General features: G+C 45.7%; 1 protein-coding gene across 1 annotated transcript; it reads right to left on the bottom strand.

The window, feature by feature from the left end:
- Nucleotides 1-913: 913 nt before the first annotated feature.
- On the bottom strand, nucleotides 914-12892 carry SLC19A2 (solute carrier family 19 member 2). Its single transcript, XM_075513265.1, has 6 exons — nucleotides 12684-12892; nucleotides 11960-12565; nucleotides 8592-8823; nucleotides 4734-4926; nucleotides 3695-3836; nucleotides 914-3451 (listed from the first exon to the last, which is right to left on the bottom strand). Exons 1-6 carry the CDS (start codon nucleotides 12870-12872, stop codon nucleotides 3326-3328), a joined length of 1488 nt encoding a protein of 495 aa, XP_075369380.1. The 5' UTR covers nucleotides 12873-12892; the 3' UTR covers nucleotides 914-3325.
- Nucleotides 12893-19480: the final 6588 nt, after the last annotated feature.

The following is a 19480-nucleotide window of genomic DNA, read 5'->3' as shown; positions in this document are numbered from 1 at the left end:
ACCTGTATGAGCTACTAGTTACCTTCCTGCCCTATGAAAGCAGAGATTTTAAACCCCCATCCTGTCAAGAAGCTCATCCCTGCACAGCTGACTCCTGTATTCACCCAGAGAAGGCAGATGAATGGAATTCAGAGCAAACCTGACATGCTGACAGTCCTATCACTCCTGCCTCAGCAGTAAGGCAATACTTGTAAAAACAGCAGTTTTTCCCAGACCTCCCTTTCCTCCCAGACCACCCATTTTCTCTTGGTTTTGGTATTGTGCAGGGGGCTTGTTGGGCTACTACCCACACCGAAATACATCAAACTGGCAGCAGACTTCCCTCTCCAGCCCAGCCTGTACTAGGAGGTACAAGCCATGTCTTCTAGAAGCGCAAGACAGGGAGAGCTTTCCAAGGCAGTCAGTCAAGTGTGGGTGTGTCAGGATGGGGAGTTTACAGCATTTCTTCTTTAAGGCCTCAATTTTGTAATTAGGTTGATGTAAACAGAAAGGTCCTCCTGCACGGCAAACCTGCACCTGCTTTCCCTTACAGTCACCCTCAGTGAGACTGATGCTTCCTGACCAGGGTTACTCTACACCAGTGAGTAATTTTCTCCCCCAGCAGACCAGTCTGCACTGGAACTCGAGAGTGGTATTTCTAAACCGCTCAGCAATTAAGATTCCTCAGTGCACTGACAATTCCCAAGACAATTGCTCAGAGTTCTGCAAACCTACACAAAACAGTCAACAGCTAGGATCCTTAAGACTTGGTTCTTTTTGCATGGTTTGTCCCGCATTTCCCCCCCCCCCCCCCCCCCCCCCTTTGTAACAAAGATGCTCAGAACAACCTGCATTAGTCAACTGCAGCAGCAGTGCTGTAGATTAGCAAGGTATCAAAACACAAAACAAACACTGGCCACACAGGATATCTTGGAGTATTTTTATTTAACAAAAATAGCTATTCAATTAGAATCCAACAATGTCAGCATGTTTACAGAATTTCATAGGCATCAGTAACTCTGTGTACAGTTCCAGTCAGGCTCTATAGTCACCTAATCACCACAGCAACAGCACAGCACAGGAACCTGAACAACATCCAGGTATGGCTTCCATACATTAACAGGCCTGAAGATGTACACAGTGTAGCATTCCTCTATTGCAGTTGCCAGTTTCATTACTTTGGTTGAAAAAAATCATTGTTATTGCTGTAATTCATTAGTTAATTTTTGACTTGCCTTTAAATAACTGGGTTGTTCCCCATCAAACATTTGTTCTCTGTATGAAAAATGTGATTCAAATTGAGCTGCTTCTTTCGGTCACTTGCCGCAAGTGCTATACACCCACCCCTCATGCCTTGCTGCAACTGCTGTCAGACCAAGGAACCCAAAGGACAGGATATGCAGGATGTGCACTTACTATTCCCTTCCCAGGACAGCTCGTCAGCTAGCATTTCATGGCTTCAAGATTTTATTTTTTTAAAAACAAAAAATAGTAAAGAAAGGAATATATACATGGGTGGCTTCAAGTTTCTATTTCAGCATAAGGCAGTTGAGTTTACATGTGTAAATGCCAGTACAGCTGAGCCCCTATATTTAGGGGGATGTTTTAGGAGGCAGGCTGCAAACACAGAGAAGCTTTGGGGAGAGGGTTCCTCTGAGCAGCCAGCCTGGAAGGGCTCCCCAGACCCTAGGCAGCACATCCCAAACACATTCATCATTCACCTTGCGTGGTAAAGGCTGAGGCTCACAGAAGTGATGAGAAAGGCCATACCTGCCCCAGCCAGGGGACAGAAGCCTTCCCAACCCCGATGCTGCGAAGTCTCCATGGCACTGAAATCAAGCAATGAACCAAAGCTGCTTCTTCAGACTCTGACTGGAAGAAGCTCTAACCAGCACACAGAGAAAAGGCACGGAGGGAAGCATGCTGCATTGCATCTTCTCCCTTGCCAGTTCTCCTGTACACTTAAACTCACCACAACCTGCACAGCAACAGGGACAGTCCATAGGCCATTTCCACAGTATCCTATGGATATCTGTTGCTGTACTGGTCATGGTGCCCGAGTATCCAGGTGCCCAAACCCAGGACAACTCTGGAACTCCTTCCCAATGCTGAAGCAATTTGGAAAAAATAAGTTATTTTTAAAAACCAGGTATAAGGCAAATCCCAGATTGATTAGACTGGACAAAATAAAATAAAAGAACTGCCCACTCCAAACATTCATTGTCCTGCTTAGGTGGAAAGAAGAGGTAGTGGACAGAAACCCACCAGAAGCATAAAGGCATTTTAAAATAAGGGGGAAAACTGACAGACTAGAAATGAGCATTTTTTAAAGCCTCAGGCAGTCATCCTGCTAATGACCATAACTGAAGGTCTCTATTTAGTCACTAGAGTCACGATTCTCCAAGGTCACAAAGAATAGCTTAAAATCCTCCAAGTCACCTTCCTTCTCAGTGCTATACTAACATCTACCATCCCATTGAAATATCCCAGCCCCCAGGGTTGTGAGGCAGCGACTCCTGTAATCAGAGGAATTTGCAGTCCTAAAGGGCAAAGGCAAGGATGTCCGAGGGTCCCTCGAATTAGCATTTTGTCTACTTAAACTCTAAGCTTCCCCTCTAGCTTTACAGTCTCTTGGGCACAGGCCTTCACAGCACAAGTAGCGCTACTGATAGCCAGTCACCAGTGTCACAAGTTGCCCCCAAGACACAGTTAAGTTTTTGGGAAAGCACCATGATCAGCTATGGTAAAACTCTGGCAGCAGGGGTGACAGAGAGGAACAGCAGAAACAGTACAAGCAACTCAAGAAAGCATGCGCATATGCGGAAACGTAAGTGTACTAGTCCTCAAAACAGAGCATCCAGCATCATAGGGCAGGCACAGGAGAGCCACACTGCAGAGCACAGGCCTAAGGCCACCTCCTGTCCCAGGCCTGGGGCTCTCCACAGAGAGGTCTATTAGTATGCCCTCACTTCTGCCCTGCAGCAGCACCTCAATGACAGAGAGTAGCAGTTGACTAGACAATCACGAAGCTGCCTTTTCAAGGGCAGCCTCCAGATACACAGCCTTAGACTAAAACCTCCCAAGGCTTTCATTCTTTAAGAAAACTTACTGTTCTTTGCTGCACATCCCATATATGCAACAGAAGAACAAAAGGCATTTTAGAAAGAAGATATTTGTTCTTACTTATGTAAGAGCTAATACATTACCTTCTAAAATGTGCTACTAATATAGTATAAATATGGATCAAATACCGTTAAGGTGACTGCCTTGGGAAGAAAAGGCAGAGATTAAAAAACCACAGACCTATATCTTCATAGGTAGCCACCGAGAATCTTCACTTGGTGCACTACTGGCTTTCAGGAGATCTGCTTTGTACCTGCTCTTGTCCTCTGTAAGCTCTCATAATACTGTATATGCCACTGCCCAAGAACACCAGCGAGATGGCCGCAAAGTAAGAGGCATAAATCATGAACTGCAGAGAAGAGAAAGAAAAAAAAAAAAAAAACAAACAAAAAACCACAAGTGGTTGAACCAAGCAGTTACCAAATTTGTAAGAAGGTTAATACATGAGCTCCCTTCCTCTTCTAAAATATCCAGAATCAGTGATTATTTCCCCGTCAGCAAACCTTTGATTCAGAAACAGGTGGCTGAGAAGCTTTACAGCCTGGTTTACCTTCTTCCCACCCATCAGTAAAGCTAAGAGAGCCTATCATACCTGGGTGAAGATGTCCAACCCAAGCCCACTGGCATCCACAACAATCACAGTGAGCAGAGTCTGAAGTGCTAAGGCAATGAAAGTATTGACCCCAAACACCAGGGCGTACCGCTCCACACTGAGATTTGTAGCGATCTGGAACCTGGAAAGAAAGGGATGTCCAGAAACATAAGGACAGGGAAAAAGCAGGGAAATGCAAGAATAGAAGGAACATCTCTGGACAAGACGACTGTACAACCTGAAGAGTTACATAGACTGGTCTAGTACTTTCCACAGCTAAATTACCTCACACTGACAGTGTACTTCTCTAAATAGGATCATGACAGACTAGCATAGAGGCTAGAAGAGACCCACAGAGACATCTAAAAGCCTAGAAACACCTTTTGGAGCTCTGTGGGTTTCAGTCTTACTGAAACAGCACTCCTGTCCGATGCAGCTAAAGGGCCTTGTCACACAGAGAAGATACAGTGCCCTCTGATTCCAGAGAGCTGTTGGCAATCTCAAAGCGTCAGCCTCCTGCAGTGTGGCCCATAACTTCCCTCATCCTTCTGACCAGAACTCTTTTTGCAGTTACCAGTTTCAGCATCTCCCCTCATATTGTGCTTGAGCTGTATTATAGCAGTTATGTATATGTAGTTCAACCACAGCTGTGTTTTCCTCCTCAGAGTGACAAATAACATTGAAGAAGCTTTCCTCCTTACAGGTTAGGGAAAATTGACACTTCAACACAGGCAAAGCATTGTACTCTCCTCATCTGTTAACACTTCACTCCAGCCATGTTTATGAAAAGCATTCCCCTGGCAAGCAGCACTACCTAGTATTTAGAAATAGTCACTTTAGTGTCATAAGGCTTTTGAGCCTGGGCAGGCTGCCAGTGAAATATATCTCTGTGCCACAGTTTCCAATTTAAATCACAACACAAACCCTTGCAACGGATTTCCAAATTCCTGGTAGGCAAGACCCTAGGTTACATGGAAAATATGCCAGCTTTCACACCAGCTGTAACCTTGAGAGCAATTTACATTAAAAAGATACTCACGTTGCTATTGTGATTAGCAGCATGTAGATAATTCTGAAGACAACATATGATGCATAGCACACCCAGATGTTACGAACAGTGTCCATGATATATACAGTAGCAGCAATAAGAAAGGAGAACAGGGCAAGTGCCACCTCACCCCACGTTGCCCAGGATGTTTTTATGTGACCCACAACAAACACTGCAACAGCTCCTGTGAGGGGAAGGAAAGCATAACTGTTAGTTATTACAATTGGAGCAATTTGTAGACTGCGTATTAGAAGCTATACAGCCCCTAATAGCCAAAACATGATTGAAGTGGAGGACACTAATGTGCACACCTTAGCAGCTCTCCTTCCTGACCTCTCTCTCTCACCTGGAAACTTGCTGTAAACTCCCATTCACTTTTACAGGAACAGAAAAAAAAAAAACCAAAACACATAGGTCAATGCTGACTGCCTCTGAAGTCTCCTCCCTGGCTTCAGAAGCACAACAGCCCCAGGACTCAGACCACTGCCACTCAGTCCTCTGCGCCTGACCATAGCAGTGTTGTCAATTGGGCTACAGAGAAATGCAAACCCTGGTTCTCAAAAGCACTCAGCTAATTATTTTGTGGTGCTTTAGGGGGTTAGGAGGGAGGATGATACTACCCACTTTGATACACACAGCTGTTAGAGCTCTCTCCCAGGAGGCAGAAAAACCTACATTTACTGTCATCTTCATGCTGGGCTGTAAGAGTAAGTAAGAGCAGGCATCCAAATCCATGTCTCCTGGCACCCAACCTAATCACAAACTACAGTCATGCGTTGTTGATTGTGCAAGAACAATCCTTTACAGCCAGAACAGTCTTGTAAGTCCTGCTGGATTTTACGAGGGGGGGACAGGGAGAGAAGACAGATCACAAGATGGAAAGCACATGATATTTCATGCAAGTCAACAAGCAGAAAAGGTGTTTCATGTACTATCACAGTTGTAACTACTGAGAAGCCCAAATACATATTACAAGAAAATTCCCATTTGCAGTAGGCCTTGTTCTGCAAACAAGTCAAATAGCAACAAACAGCATAACGATGCTGCTGTACACAGCAAACTAGACAAACGGCATACTGACAAAGGGAGGTTTACTGGAGATCTCTGAAAAACAGGACTGTATTCAGCATTTGACCACTGTACAGAAGTGCTACAGTGCAGCATCCAAGCTCTTTGTAGCCCTCAGCTGGCCTGCTATCTTAGAAATCCTTCAAGCACACGAAGACTCCTTACATACCATCAGTGTGTACAAGCCTGCAACCCTGTCAGAGCTTACATCAATCTTGCAGACTAGTGAAGAAGGTAGCTATGCCAAGCAAAAGGAGTTTATTTCCCCCCACTAAACTCTTCTTTCCAGTGCCTGCTGTGACACCACCTGACTGACATTTTGCTCTTTGAAAGTCTGGCTCCCCCAGCCGTAAAACCCTAGGATGCAAAAAGAAGCTAAGTCCTAGAGCCTTCTTTCTACTATCTCAGCAATTCTGAAATTTGGGAACAGACATCACTCTGAGATCTCCTGGCAACTCATGAAAGTTGTATTCCCCCTATGTCTCAAGGTTATTGCAGCCTGACACCTAATTATGACAAGATATACAACCTGTGTCCTGCAATTAGACACCTACAACTGATTCAGTGGTTTCACATCCAACCTGACAAAGGATTGCCACATTCCCAAGAAGGTGCAGGGATGCAGCTTAACAGTCAGTTGACCTCACTAGAAGGAATACTATTTATCTTGCCAGGGACAGGAAACTGACAGCCACATGAGTCACCACACCCTACTCAAACCCTTCTGGCAGGGCAGCACAGGTACAGGCAGGGATGGCAACAGCACCTTATGTGAAGGTTGCCAAACATTGCTCATAACTGAGCACAGAATGACTAAGAGCCATGAAGATGGCAAATCAGATCTGAGATGCACCAGGAAAGGTATTTCTAGTAAAGGGAGAAAAGCGAAGAGTGTTACTGTTCTTCTACAACTCTGAGGCCTCACTGAATAAAGCTGAGTATGGCTCTGGTCATCCGTCTTCAAAAAGAACGCAACTCAAACCAGGTTTTGTACAGAGAGGAGCTAGTAAGATGACAAAGTGAACAAAGAGCTTAAGTTCACCACAGAACAACTAGAAAAGCTTGGCATCTTTGGCCCAGAGCAAAGAACAGGTATCTATAGATAGGCCAGAATGAGACAATTTTGTGCCAAAATACAGCCTTGGCATGAAGTCAGGGATAAAAAACCTGCTCATTAATAAATTCAAACTGGAAATCAGAAGAAGTTACAGCATTTGCACTAGTGCCTAGGAAGTCAGGTCACTGGATGCTCATCCTTAACAGGTCCCTTCCAGTCTTGTTATACATGTCAAGCTTTTAGTTGAGATTATTATTTTGCTAAGCTTCACTTGTTCCAAGCAACGAATCTGTGTCAACCAGAAGCGGTTTTTGTTCAGGGAAAGAGGCTAATTTGCTTTCAGAAAACATCACTCAAAATCATTCAACCATTTATAAAAGTGATACTAGAGGAAAAAAAATCAAAGTGGGAAACTAAAACCTTCAGTTTTCCATCAGTTTAGTGCCAACCACCTTTTCTTCCAATAGGTCCATTGTTCACAAGCCTTTAAAAAAAGGACCTTGATAGCAAAGATATTCATAATAAGGTTTGAAGAATACTCCTACTCTTTTTTTTTTCCTTTTTCCTTTTTTTTTTTTCTTTCTTTTTTTTAAATCTGCCCACATTGGGCCACAGTAAAGACGACCCATACCCACAGTATGGGTCTTCTTTCCCTTGATACCGATTCTTCTCCTTCCTGGGACCAAGGCAGGATGGTAGAGGAAGCCAAACCAATCAAGAAAGAGCCACAGCATCGTGCTAGAGTGGCGGAACAGTGTATGACTGCATACTATTAAAGTGCAGGTCTAACACACCAAAGACAGTTTAATAGCCAAAGCCTTCAGAATCAAGTTGCCAACAGTTTCAAACCCAACTAACAATGGGTGGTAGACCAGCTTTTAGAACTATAACACAGCCATGGCTTCCCACTGAACTCCAAGCGGGGGCTGAGCATGCCCAAGAAAGCACTAAGCCTTCCTTGTTTGTGTACCTTGGTTTCTTTTGCTCCAAGTAGGTGATGTCCACAGCAGATGGTGGAATGATGACTCCATCAAAGAAAAGGAACATACTGCAGCAACACCTAGAAAGCCTCTGCAAGGGTATGTTAGCTAAAAGGTATTGTCCTAGTTCTGGTAAATGAACACTATTAAACAACTTAATAAACAAATGTTTGTGTTGACTGACCTATGTGGCCCTTTCAAGTCAAGCAACTTCTTTCATCTTAATAGCTTTTCTGCTTAACAGTGCTGAAATGACTAAATGTGGCTCGCTGCATGCTGAGTCTGTACAGGAAACCTTCCTATGTTCCCTACACTGCCGGAGAAACAAGCAGCAATAAACCCATAGGACCCTTAGCTTGACTATAAGCAGTTAAAACAAGCATAACCCCACTGCCATAGTGACAGCCAGTCACCATGTGACACAGTGACACACAGTCACATAGTGACACACAGTCAGCCACATGCCTTGAGCCTTCTGCCAGACATTTCAGAACGAAGATTGACTTGGGAGGCTCCTTTAAACACCTATGCACTGGATTACAAGAATCAGGGCTGCATGCAGCAACAAACTCAAGACTGAGTACCATGCCTGTGCACATCACTGAAGACTCACCCTGAAGGCCAAGGTTGCCTCTCGTGCATGCATGTGGGGGAAACACAAGACACTTCCAAACCGTGCTCTGGTGACCTTGAGGGACAAAAGGCATTTCTCACAGCAGAGCAGGAGCTACACTAGCAGCTTACCTAGCAGCGTCGAGGCCGCCTCCACGGCACCATTGTAGATCTCCATGCTGTGAGAAGGCAGCACCATCTCCCACAGGCCCTGAGCATAGTTGATGACCTGGAAATAGCCACAGGTGGACAGTGCCCACCACACAGACCAGCAGAGCATGGTCTGGGACGAGTAGCACTGCAGGAAGTCCTGCCAGAGATCTTTGAGCACCTTTACAATGTCTACTTTCTGCTCCTGCATAGACTGGAGAAGGAAGGAGAGAGAAATGTTAGTCTCTGTTTACAAATATTCATACTGCTCCACAAAATTGCCCCTTTCAAGTGGTCTGATCACTGGCGAGTGGCAGTACCACTCTTGCACACAAATCTCCACAGAGTGATGAATAAAAAGCTTCCCCATGCCACAGTCCCAGCAGCTGGTCTCTGCCCTAACCAGGGCCGTCCCCTCAGGTGCAGAGGAAAGGCACAGTCCCAGGCACCCTCTCGATCTCTGTCTCTCTGAAGCACAGAACAATAACTGCTAAATGTTAGAAGTACTACGTGAGCAACTGAAGGGTACCAGAGAGAAGAGACACAGGAGAACGCGACACGATATCCACTTTGACGAGACAGGATCAGAGATCATAAAAGCAAAAGCATCACTGACACTTTTAAGTCCTGATCCAAATTCAACCAAATTTGGTAGCGCAGGGAACACAAAAGCCACCAGATGAGTATATTTCCACACAAATAATTTGATTTTCTTTAGTAGTAGCATTCAGGGATTATAAATATTCAAAGAAGCAATCTCACTATGCTGCTCTCTACACCTGTTAATGTTCACCAAGGCTCTGAGAAGGTTAAGAGATGTTGCCTGGGGATCTGAAGACAAACCAAAACTACTTCCACCAGGCACTGCTATCACAAATAGCAGCTCCTGTATATGCAAGTGCTCTGATAAATGGCATGAGATAAAAATGAAGCTTTCCCCTCCAAATCTTCCTAGAAAGAGCATGAAAGAGGACAGACCCATGAAGTGGCTTGAAAAAAAAAATGAAAATAGATCAGTTCTAGCAACAGGGGATGATGACAAACAAAAATTGCTTTTTACACACAGTCTGTTACAGCCCTGTTCCTAACCACTTTATGCCAACAGCAGCAGAGGAAACAAGTATGTCTTTACTTTGTAGTCAGAGCTATTGATTAAGTTTGCTGCATGCACATACAGAGTCTTTGTAGACAGGTGAGACCCTTCTTGTGTAAGTCAGAGCAGCAGTTACTTCATGTGAGACTGGGCAGAGCCCCCGAGGCCCACCCAGCACCTCTAGCCCCTGCGAACTTGGATTCCCTGCAGGGAAACATACAGCACTGTCACAAGACTGAGGTGTTGCACATTGTGCCATCGCACATCCAGTTTCAGAGTGGTTTCCAGTCAGCAGCAGCAACTTCGGGCTCTTGGCAGTATGCCCTTTCCCTGGGGGAATCATGCAGTGTGTGTCTGGGAAAGGCTATTCTCCAGGAGCAATAGAACTAATTTTAAGATGTTTCTACAAAAAACCCCAAAGACCATAGCCTGACTTTGTCCTGAACTCCCTTTTTCCCCCCACCCCTTGAAGTGTCACTGATTTCCGAGCATCTTTATTAAACACTACACAGTCCCGCTGCTGCTTTGCCAATGGCAAAATGCTTGCTCTGGGTGTGGACACCATTATTCCAAAGCCCAACAGAACAACTTGGGAAGAGGTCAGCTTGCAGCAATGCAACTTTAGCAACGTAACTCCCACACAGAAGGTTTCACATGAAGCTCAAGTTTAGGCGCAGGAAAACCAGGGAAGGGAACTGTCACATACAAAAAAACCCCCTGATTTGGCACATTCAGCCCAAGCACATGCCTGATAAGCTGGAAAGGCCCATCCACCCTCCCACTGCCTGGTGATGCTTCTTCAGTACAATTATTCCTACAGCCATTCATTTATGTTCGTGAAATATGGTTGCTGTTACCTTAATAAGAAGGACTATCATCACACACCAATGCTTCTCAGCTTTTAGCACCTGGTGTAACTAAACTCTGGATAGTTATGCAAGTGTACTTGCTCCTTTTTTAAAATATTCACCATTAGTTTGGAACCACCATTCCTCTCACAGGATGGGAGTAAGATAAACAAAAGGGATGGATAAGTGGTATTAATGCCTTAGTCATTATTGGCACAGAATTTGTCTTAAATAGCCTTCACCATGCAAGTATAACATAGTTAAAAATGCTTTTGCTCACACAAGACTGTGCTGGATAGGGCAGGATTAGGTCCCTGGAATGTTAATACCTTTAATTCCCAGCTGTAGCTGGAAAAAGCTGAAAGTGACCCCGGATGCTGCGTCCCCCGACCCAGCTAGCCAGGGCTTACTTGCTAAGTGAAATACCCATCAGCTGACTAAAGCAACAGCCACGCTTACCTTCTGGCTTGTTCTCAGAACAAGCACAACCTCCTCGTGACCACAGAGCAAGGCTGACATCTCCCCAGAGCCCTGAACCCCCCTGCCACAACAGGCTGTCCGTACGTGTGCATTACCTGGAGCGGCGTGGCAGAGACCTGCACAGCAGGCAACTGCACACACACACATCAGGCCTCAAAAGCAGAGGCTGCCTGCTCATCACCTCGTGGGACCCAACACGTCCCGCCACCAAACAAGGGTGCCTGCACGCTTGTTTCCATACAAGTGACTTTGTCAGAGGTTAGGTAGCCCACAAAAGCCCCAAGTTGGGGCACTACCTTGGTGCTCTTGCAGGCTGCATTAAGCTGTTATTATGCAAAGGTGTTTTGTGTTTCCTGCGATTTATTTATATTCTGTCCATCTATAACTAATCAATGTCAGCCTGTAAGTGCCCTCAAGGACTACTGCAATTTCCTTTCAGGATCATAAGATAAAACCCAATTATGACACCACTTATTACTGCACAACTTGCACAACAGTTGAAGTAACAAGTGTTTTCAAATAATGAGTGCAGGAGGAATTGTCTCTTTTCTGCAAGTCACAGGGTACATCCAGAAGCACACACAGAATTTGGACATATACACAATTTTTAGTGCCCCAAAGACGTCCCTTGTTTTGTACCGTTTAACAGCAATTTGATGCCCAAATTGAGAATTCTAATCACAGCCTTATGAGACATGCAGAACAACTTCAGAAAAACTAAGGAGCAGCCTACCACGCTCAATCAGCAAGAGGAAGCCAAGAATAAATTTTCCTGTACCATAAATAAGGAATTAGGATAAGCAAAGGGATTCCACTGTTGGATATCACATCTCTACTGCTGTGTACATATATGCACATACACATATGCATGCATAACAACCACATCAGTATTGTATCTTCTACTTACGCAAACCCAGGGCACAACTCACCTCCTTCTCTGCTGATTGACCCTCCCCATTTAAGGGAACTTTTGTCTCATCCTCCCAGCCAGGTGCCCTCTGCACGTTGGGATGATCTTGGACAGCCGATCCATTTTTACAGTCCATGACCTTCATTTCCCAACTGAGCTGCTGATTTGAGACATGGTGAAAGAAAAGGCTTTTTTGTGGCATTGGCAGGAACCACGCTGTACCAAAGGCAATGGATATGCTGGTTAAGGAGATAACGTTCAAGCTGAAGAGGGACCATCCTGCCACCGACACAAGGACCTGCCCAGACACAGAGCCCACCGTGTAGCCCACCAGGGTGGCACTCCGGCAGTAGCTGGTGACCTTCTGGTACAAGTTGACATCGACGACGCTGTAGATGTAGGAGTAATAGGCAATGTCGGTGGCGGTCCCCATCCCATAGAAGAACTCGAGGAACTGGACGGCCCGCAGCCCCTGGGCATACAGCAGCATGAACCAGGTGACGATGAGGCTCAGGCCTTGCAGCAGGACCACGGGCTTGTACCGCAAGTAGTCTGTGGCCAGGAACACCGGGAACAGCAGTGCCAGGTAGGAGTACGTCCACACCGGGTAAATCTCATTGAACACCTGGGGGGGGGGGAAGGGGGGGGGAAAGACCGTGGTAACCCCCAGCACCTGCATACGGCAAGGAGAACACAAATACAGACACCCAGGCAGGGGTGTGAGGGGCCCCGGCATGCAGTACCTGGGTCTCGGAGAGGTTTTTGTGCGGCCCCAGCAGGTACCGGGTGAGGAAGGGCTCGGAGGGCCGCACGTTGCAGAAGAAGCCATAGGCGCACAGCAGCCCCGTGGGCAGCGCCCAGCAGCACCCGCCGCCGCTGCCAGCCCGGGCGGAGCGCCGCGCCGGCCGGCCCCCCCGCGGCCTCCTCACCATGCCGGGCGGAGACCGGGCCGGGCCGGGCGCGCTCCCGTCCCGGGTCGCCTCCCCGGTCACCTCCCGGGTCACCTCCCGCCGCCACCGCCGCCACCCCCAAAGGCACCTCTAGCCACCGGCCCGCCGCGCTGCTCTTAAAGACCATTGGCCGGCGTGCGGGAGGCGGGACCGCGCCTTGCCCTCTGATTGGGCGCGGCCGCCTCCTGCGGCAAGGCCGGCCAATGAGGGGGGGGGGCGGGAGGGCGGTGGAGGGAGAGGAGCACGTGTGGGTGGGGGGAGGGTGGTGCAGGGCGCGCGCGGCTGCACGGTGTCACGGGTGTGTGGGGACACTTGGGAAAGGTGCCCACCCTTGAGTCTGAGCAGCCTTCCGTACCTGAACGGCGTAAGTGGGAGGCCCCTCAAAGGAAGGGACAGGGAGAGCAAGATTGACGCAGAAGGAAAACACAACAGAGCGCGGCCGAGCTCCAGTCGCTGCTGAGGTCCCCCCATAGGCTGCCCTCCCCCCAGAACTCCCCGCCTCCCCCTTCCCCCGAGGGGCTGGTACAAGCCCTTCCTGAAACCCATCTCGATGAAGAGATCCTTGACCTGCAGTGCTGTGCTTGTTCTTTCTTTCCAGGCCCAAACACATCCAGCTGCTGACCTCCGCCACTTTCTTCCCTGTAACAAGGTAAGAGCTGGAACCGCTCCTGGGGTTTAATAAAAGCTGCACCTCGTTGTCCAGCCAGAAGAAATATTAGACAAGAGGAGAAAATAAAACTATTACATTCAAAGTAATTATCTAAAGCTTTGCCCAGGACTATTATCCCTAAAGCTTTGCCAATCCTTCTCTAAACTATTTGCTGTTCTGCAACTCAATCTATCCCACATTGTCTTTCTATCTGCCTGCTTTGCCTTTCCCATGCTCCACTCCCTTGATCTCCACCACATTTCTACCACTGCTAGGGCTTCCTACTCTATACCTACAGTTTGTTCCCCAGATTGGCTGATGCCATGGAAAGTTCACACCAGGGTTCAGGCCTCCCACCTGTGCAATTGCATATCCTACCTCCTAGCTGGGGTCAATGCTCGAGAAGTAAAATAAAAGCCCTCAGAAGGCGTCTCGCTGTACACAGTTGGGTGGGCAAGACCAGGTTCCTCTCAGCCCCAGAACAGATTCCCTGAAGCACAGAATTTTATTACCATCTCCATCATCATAGCTTAATAAGCATAGCTACAAAAGGTTTTAGGGCCATAAGATTACTCAGCTCTCTGTAAAACGCAGCTAAAAGTTCTGGTCCTGTATCATCTGGCATCAGTGGTTTGCTGCTTTCTGGCTATCTTCTGGGTCTAGCAAAATTTCCTCAGGCCACTGCTCCTCAGCATCTCCATGTTCTCTTTTATTTGTAGGTTTATTAGAAAAGAAGAAGAAAAAAAGATTACAATTGCCATTTCACCACACTTTAGCTTGCAGCAAAACTCTAAATAGAAAGACTGAGCTCCCGTTAATACTGGCATCCATCTCAACCATTTGCAAGGAACTGCTGATCTCTTCAAATAGCAGGGTTAGAGTGAAATGAGCCGAAACAATGACTGATAAACAAGTTGCCATGGGGAAGAAAACGCACAGTTCCCTCTCACTTAGCTCTTAGCAGCCCTTCTGTTCTGCTGGCATGTGGCCCAGCAGCAGGTAACAAAAGGATATGCCTGCTAGAATGAGGAGTAGCGCATCTTCTTACCGATCTGGGTCATTGCTTCACGCCGAGCAGAGGTGGGAGGAAAGAGTAAAACCTTGGCCTTCCCAGGGCGCGCCCCACCTAGGGGCAGCACTTCCCACAACTTCCAGGCTGCTCATAGGATCAGATGGGTGGCCTTGGCCCTTTCCAAAACAGCAGTGCCTAGAGTTGTGCCACTGGAGCTCAACTGCTGTTTCCCCAGGACTGGCTGGGGTAGAGGGAGTTATGTCAGCTCTGACCCTTTCCTTGAAGTGATAGACAGTCAGTCGGTCAACCTAGATTTCTCCTCCAAAAACTGCAAAAGAAAAAGAACCTGCAATGTTTTGATTTAAGTACTCCAGGTTTTCTCAGGGTTTCTTTTGTTCTCAGCAGAACTCACCTTATTTTTGTTTTCATGGAATATTTTCAGCCTTTGGAAAGAAGATAAAATTTTATTCCCTGAATTTTTACTTCTATCTTTCCTTCCCTAGCCTTCTTCCCCATTTTCTCTCTCCATCTCACCACTCTACTAGAAAAAGTAAGGTAAGATTAAAGGCGTTTGATAGTAAAGAAAAACCCCAAAACTTCCAATACTTTTTTCTGAGATGGGAGACATACGCTGTGAAAAGTAGGGTTTCTCACACTTTCGTCCCTTAATCTTACCTGCTCCCTACCTCTCTCAACAAGCACACACCTTTTTCAGTGGAAAAAAGGAGTAATAGGAAGTTTAAAAAGAAAGAAATAGGAATAGGGGAAGAATTTCTACCCTTCAACTGTAATTTTTAAAATTCCAAAACCAAAATAACCTTACAATTTACATTAGCAATGTTATTTTGCTACATTAAACAATGATTGGTTCCATCGCAAAGCTACGTGTTTGTTCATTTCTAGCTTCCCAGACAGGTGATGTGAAGAGTGTTTTGAAAATGACTACATTCCACACAGGATGAAACCATTCTCCAGAGAAAATCATTCTCTTACCAGAGCGATTTGACCAATTTGAGTGATTGCTCATATTCTGAACACTTCCACATAAATGGTATTACGTGGAAATAATGATAAAATCTTTCAAGACCGTAACAGTCAGTGCAAGTCTGCCGGAGAGGCACCACCTGCACACGTGTGACCTGGACCGAATGAGTGATAGTTGCAGCATGGATGCACTGTGTGATGGCTGCCCTTTACAGACACAACTCTGGCTTGTACATCTCCCAGACATACCCCAGTGAATAACATTTTATACAACTACATAGCTCATGTAGTAGTACTGGGCAAAACCCTTCTCTGCTGAGTTACTCGACCACTCAGAACTGCCTTCAGAGCGTATGAGGTTCCTCAAGCAGCTTCTTTATCAGAAGCCTCACCTTCGTACAACTCAGGGCTGTCGTACACGAGAAGGCTCTCTTGCTGGTCAGGGGACATGCTGGCTGTGTTTTCCTGCTCCTCTGTTGCACAAGGGAAGCTTGAAATCTGTCTGTACTTGCCCAGAACTCTTCAGATTTTCAGATCAATCTCAGAAATTGTTGCTGGCACTTTGGAAGAAAAGGATCACACCACGCCCTTCAGCAGGGCACTGTTGCTGCTTTCCTTAGTGCTAATGACTAAGAATCCCTTTTTGTCTGAATCTAGGGTGGAATCACGCCTAGAGGATGCTTGATTCAGCATGAGATCCAAGCAACTCATCTAAATGCACATTTCAGTCTCAGAGTCAACAGCATTTTAAGGTCACACCTTATCCACACCATAAACTCTGATAGGTTTCACCCAAAAATGCACCAGAGGGGAGTATTGTTAACCAGTTCTGGCCTGCAGTTTATTGTGGAGGAATTTATAAAATATACGTGCAAGAAAAGTTCTCTTAAAGTCTTGCCAAGTTATTTGGAGAAAAGCTTCTGCAAGTTAAAAATGTTCTGCTCTCCTGTGAAGCTGTTCTTCGGAGTGCTCTGTCAGTATGTGAGAGCACTCAGATGCTACAAATACCTCAGAAACTCTCCAGAAGGAGGGAGTAAACCAGATTTGTCTTTTGCTGAGCACGGAAGGAACAAAGGCACATAAATGTGAGAAAAGGCAGCAACCAATTTCTTTGTTTTTATGATTTTAGCCATTGTAATTAATTTAGGGAAGCAGACTATTAAGTAGTATATATGTTGAAATGCAACAGGAGTAGTGAGAAGAAAAAAAGCCAAATTATTTCTGAAATTAAGCATGATTAGTTTAGAACAAACCCTATAGACTGTAGTTATCTGTAACAACAGAAAACTGGATACAGCTTTGAAGGTCTGTGTCTTCTAGTTCCCCGTCTGACTGATCCTTTGATAATTTGGGGGCTCTGAACAGGAGACTCACAAATATTATGCAGCCATGAAAGGTTAATTTAAAAGCTCTGGCATTGATTAGTTTATTCAGATAGTATGCCTTCCTGTCCGTTACTTCCTGTTCTCCTAGGGTTTGGTAATTCCAGACTTCTGAGACATCACGTGTTGAGTAAATACGAACCCAAGTTCAAGAACATAGCCCTGTCCTGCAAGCGCAGGGCACGTGTTTCCCTGGCATCAAAACCAACGGAACAAAGTAATTTCACTGGAGGGAATACAGTGTTTTCCCATATCAGGACCTCAAGTAGTAAATTACTATTTTTAAAAAAGCCTTAAGAAAGACAACAGAATTGACTCAGCTTCTTGATCCCTTCTTCTTAATTCCTTTAAAATTCCTTCCCCTCTTCAAAAAGAAATATGCATAAATTCTGCTATGAATTTGTGAATGCCACAGCTTTTTTGGAGCCATTCTGGAGCCGCTCCAGCTTTGTGAGAGCAAGAAAACGCTCAGGGGTATGTTGTAATTTTGTATTTTAGAGAGGTGAAGGGAGGGTCAGCAGTCATTGTCATAAATATATTGCTATAATCTGATCAATTGCCCTTGACCTGTAAGAAAAGGTCCCTTGCTAAAAGAATGCAACAGCTCTTCCCTGTAGCATGGACAGAGCATACTTTCTGCTTCTATTTTACTATACACAATCTGGAAGTCCAAGATATTTTGGTACTCTAGTTCAACACGAGTTCATCTTACTTTTCATTTTTCTGAAACTTCACTGCTTTTTACCTGTAGTTCATGCCTTGATGTCCACAGATTCCACCATGTATCTCCTCCAGTGCTGCCTTCATCACGTCTAGTTCCACACATGCTAGATCTTGCATTTAACAAGACTGGTAAACCAAGTATGCCCTGAAAGCTGTGCATGGGGGCGGGGGGGAAAGCAGCACAGCAGTTTACTGGAACACAGCCGACAGAGAAGCTAGTGTAAAATCCAAGCTATCAAGACCTGCAGAAACCTTAGGACAAACAGCAGCCACCTCTCCAAAGTATGGGAGTCGTTAGGAGGCAGGTTGCTATCGAAAGCCTCTGGCAGAGAACTTCCCTTACCCTCCACGCGCCGTAGCGGGCTCTGCCTTTGATACAATGGAGGCTGCAGCACACAGCTGTTGGAAATAAGGCGTTCGTGGCTGAAGTTGTGGAATCACTTGCCACAGGCTCTCAGATTAACTCTTGGTCTAAGATGGATCATGTCGTACAGCACTATACATTTCTATTATGTACATAACATTTAAAAAATATTTTGCAGTCAGCTACACGTTAAAAAAATGGAAAAGTCACTTAAGTCTGCTACAAATGGAGACACTGGTGGACAAATTCTCATGCAAATTGCTAAAAGAGAGCACAATAGCAGATGTTACAAAGAAAAGCAAGCAGTGGATCAAGTAGACTTAGAAGAAACATACCCCTTACTTTTATTAAATGTAGAAGCACATAGATCGGTCTGAATTAGTTGGCGCTTTTAGAAGTATCTAGGTCACAGTGGACTTAACGTAGTATTGCTCCCATTAGGAATGGTGTTACAGATGTGCCCAGGAACCCTGAGAATGATCCCATGGCCTGTTTTGGAGAGTGCTGCACGAACATTCAGGAAGATGGAGTCCCTGCCTGGAGGAGATTACTGTAATTAAAGAATGATGCAAGTACCGCGTGTAAAACAAACAAACGGAGAATGGGGCACAGCAACGATAAGAAAGCGTAGGTGGATAAACTAGTTATGATGTACAGCTAGCGTGAATAAACACAACAAAACAAAATATAGGAGCGAGAGCAAGGAGTATTCAACACTGATCAAGTGGAATGACTGACTCACACAAAATGGCAGTTGGTCACCCCAGGACAGTGTTGCATCTCATTTCTGTGGTGCTAAATAGTAACATATTAATAAACAGTCTTCCCTAGCACACGTGTGGCCATGGGCGCAGCCTTTACCTTCCTCCTTTGGGTGTGTGTCAAAAGATATTTTGCTGTCATGAAAGATATCTCCTGAGCATCACTCCTTGTGAGGTTGCAAGCCCTCTTTTTGCCCCTTAGCACAGTCCTAAAATTCTGATCAACTCACCAGTGTTCATGGCCACTTCAGGGGATGCTGGAGAGTGCTCAAAAGGTTGGATATTTGTCTGAAGTCCTGACCAGATTCCTACTTGATGCTTTTTCTGTAGAGTTCTCCTGGCACTTCACATAGGCATACTTTTGCCATGCATGCTCACTGATGTCTGTAATACATAAAGTGTCCCAAAGCCCAGATCACAGAATCACAGAATCACAGAATCGTATAGGTTGGAAAAGACCTTTAAGATCATCGAGTCCAACCATAAACCTAACATTGCCAAGACCACCACTACACCATGTCCCTAAGCACCTCATCCAAACGTCCTTTAAATACCTCCAGGGATGGCAACTCAACCACTTCCCTGGGCAGCCTGTTCCAATGCTTGATAACCCTTTTGGTGAAGAGAAATTTCCTAATATCCAGTCTAAACCTCCCCTGGCTCGACTTGAGGCCATTTCCTCTTGTCCTATCACTTGTTACCTGGGAGAAGAGAC

Source organism: Mycteria americana, chromosome 1 (assembly GCF_035582795.1).
Source record: "Mycteria americana isolate JAX WOST 10 ecotype Jacksonville Zoo and Gardens chromosome 1, USCA_MyAme_1.0, whole genome shotgun sequence".
In the NCBI taxonomy this organism is placed as follows: domain Eukaryota; kingdom Metazoa; phylum Chordata; class Aves; order Ciconiiformes; family Ciconiidae; genus Mycteria; species Mycteria americana.
Note: the sequence above shows the minus strand (reverse complement) of the source record. Positions and strands in the feature narration are given on the sequence as shown.

Excerpts from the sequence above, each read along its gene's own strand:
- SLC19A2 (XM_075513265.1), bottom strand. The coding sequence starts at position 12,872 with ATGGTGAGGAGGCCGCGGGGGGGCCGGCCGGCGCGGCGCTCCGCCCGG. Across the intron at positions 8,824-11,959 it reads GTCAATCAGCAGAGAAGGAG|TCTATGCAGGAGCAGAAAGT; the intron begins GTGAGTTGTGCC and ends TTCCTTCTCCAG. Across the intron at positions 3,837-4,733 it reads CTGCTAATCACAATAGCAAC|GTTCCAGATCGCTACAAATC; the intron begins GTGAGTATCTTT and ends CTTTCTTTCCAG.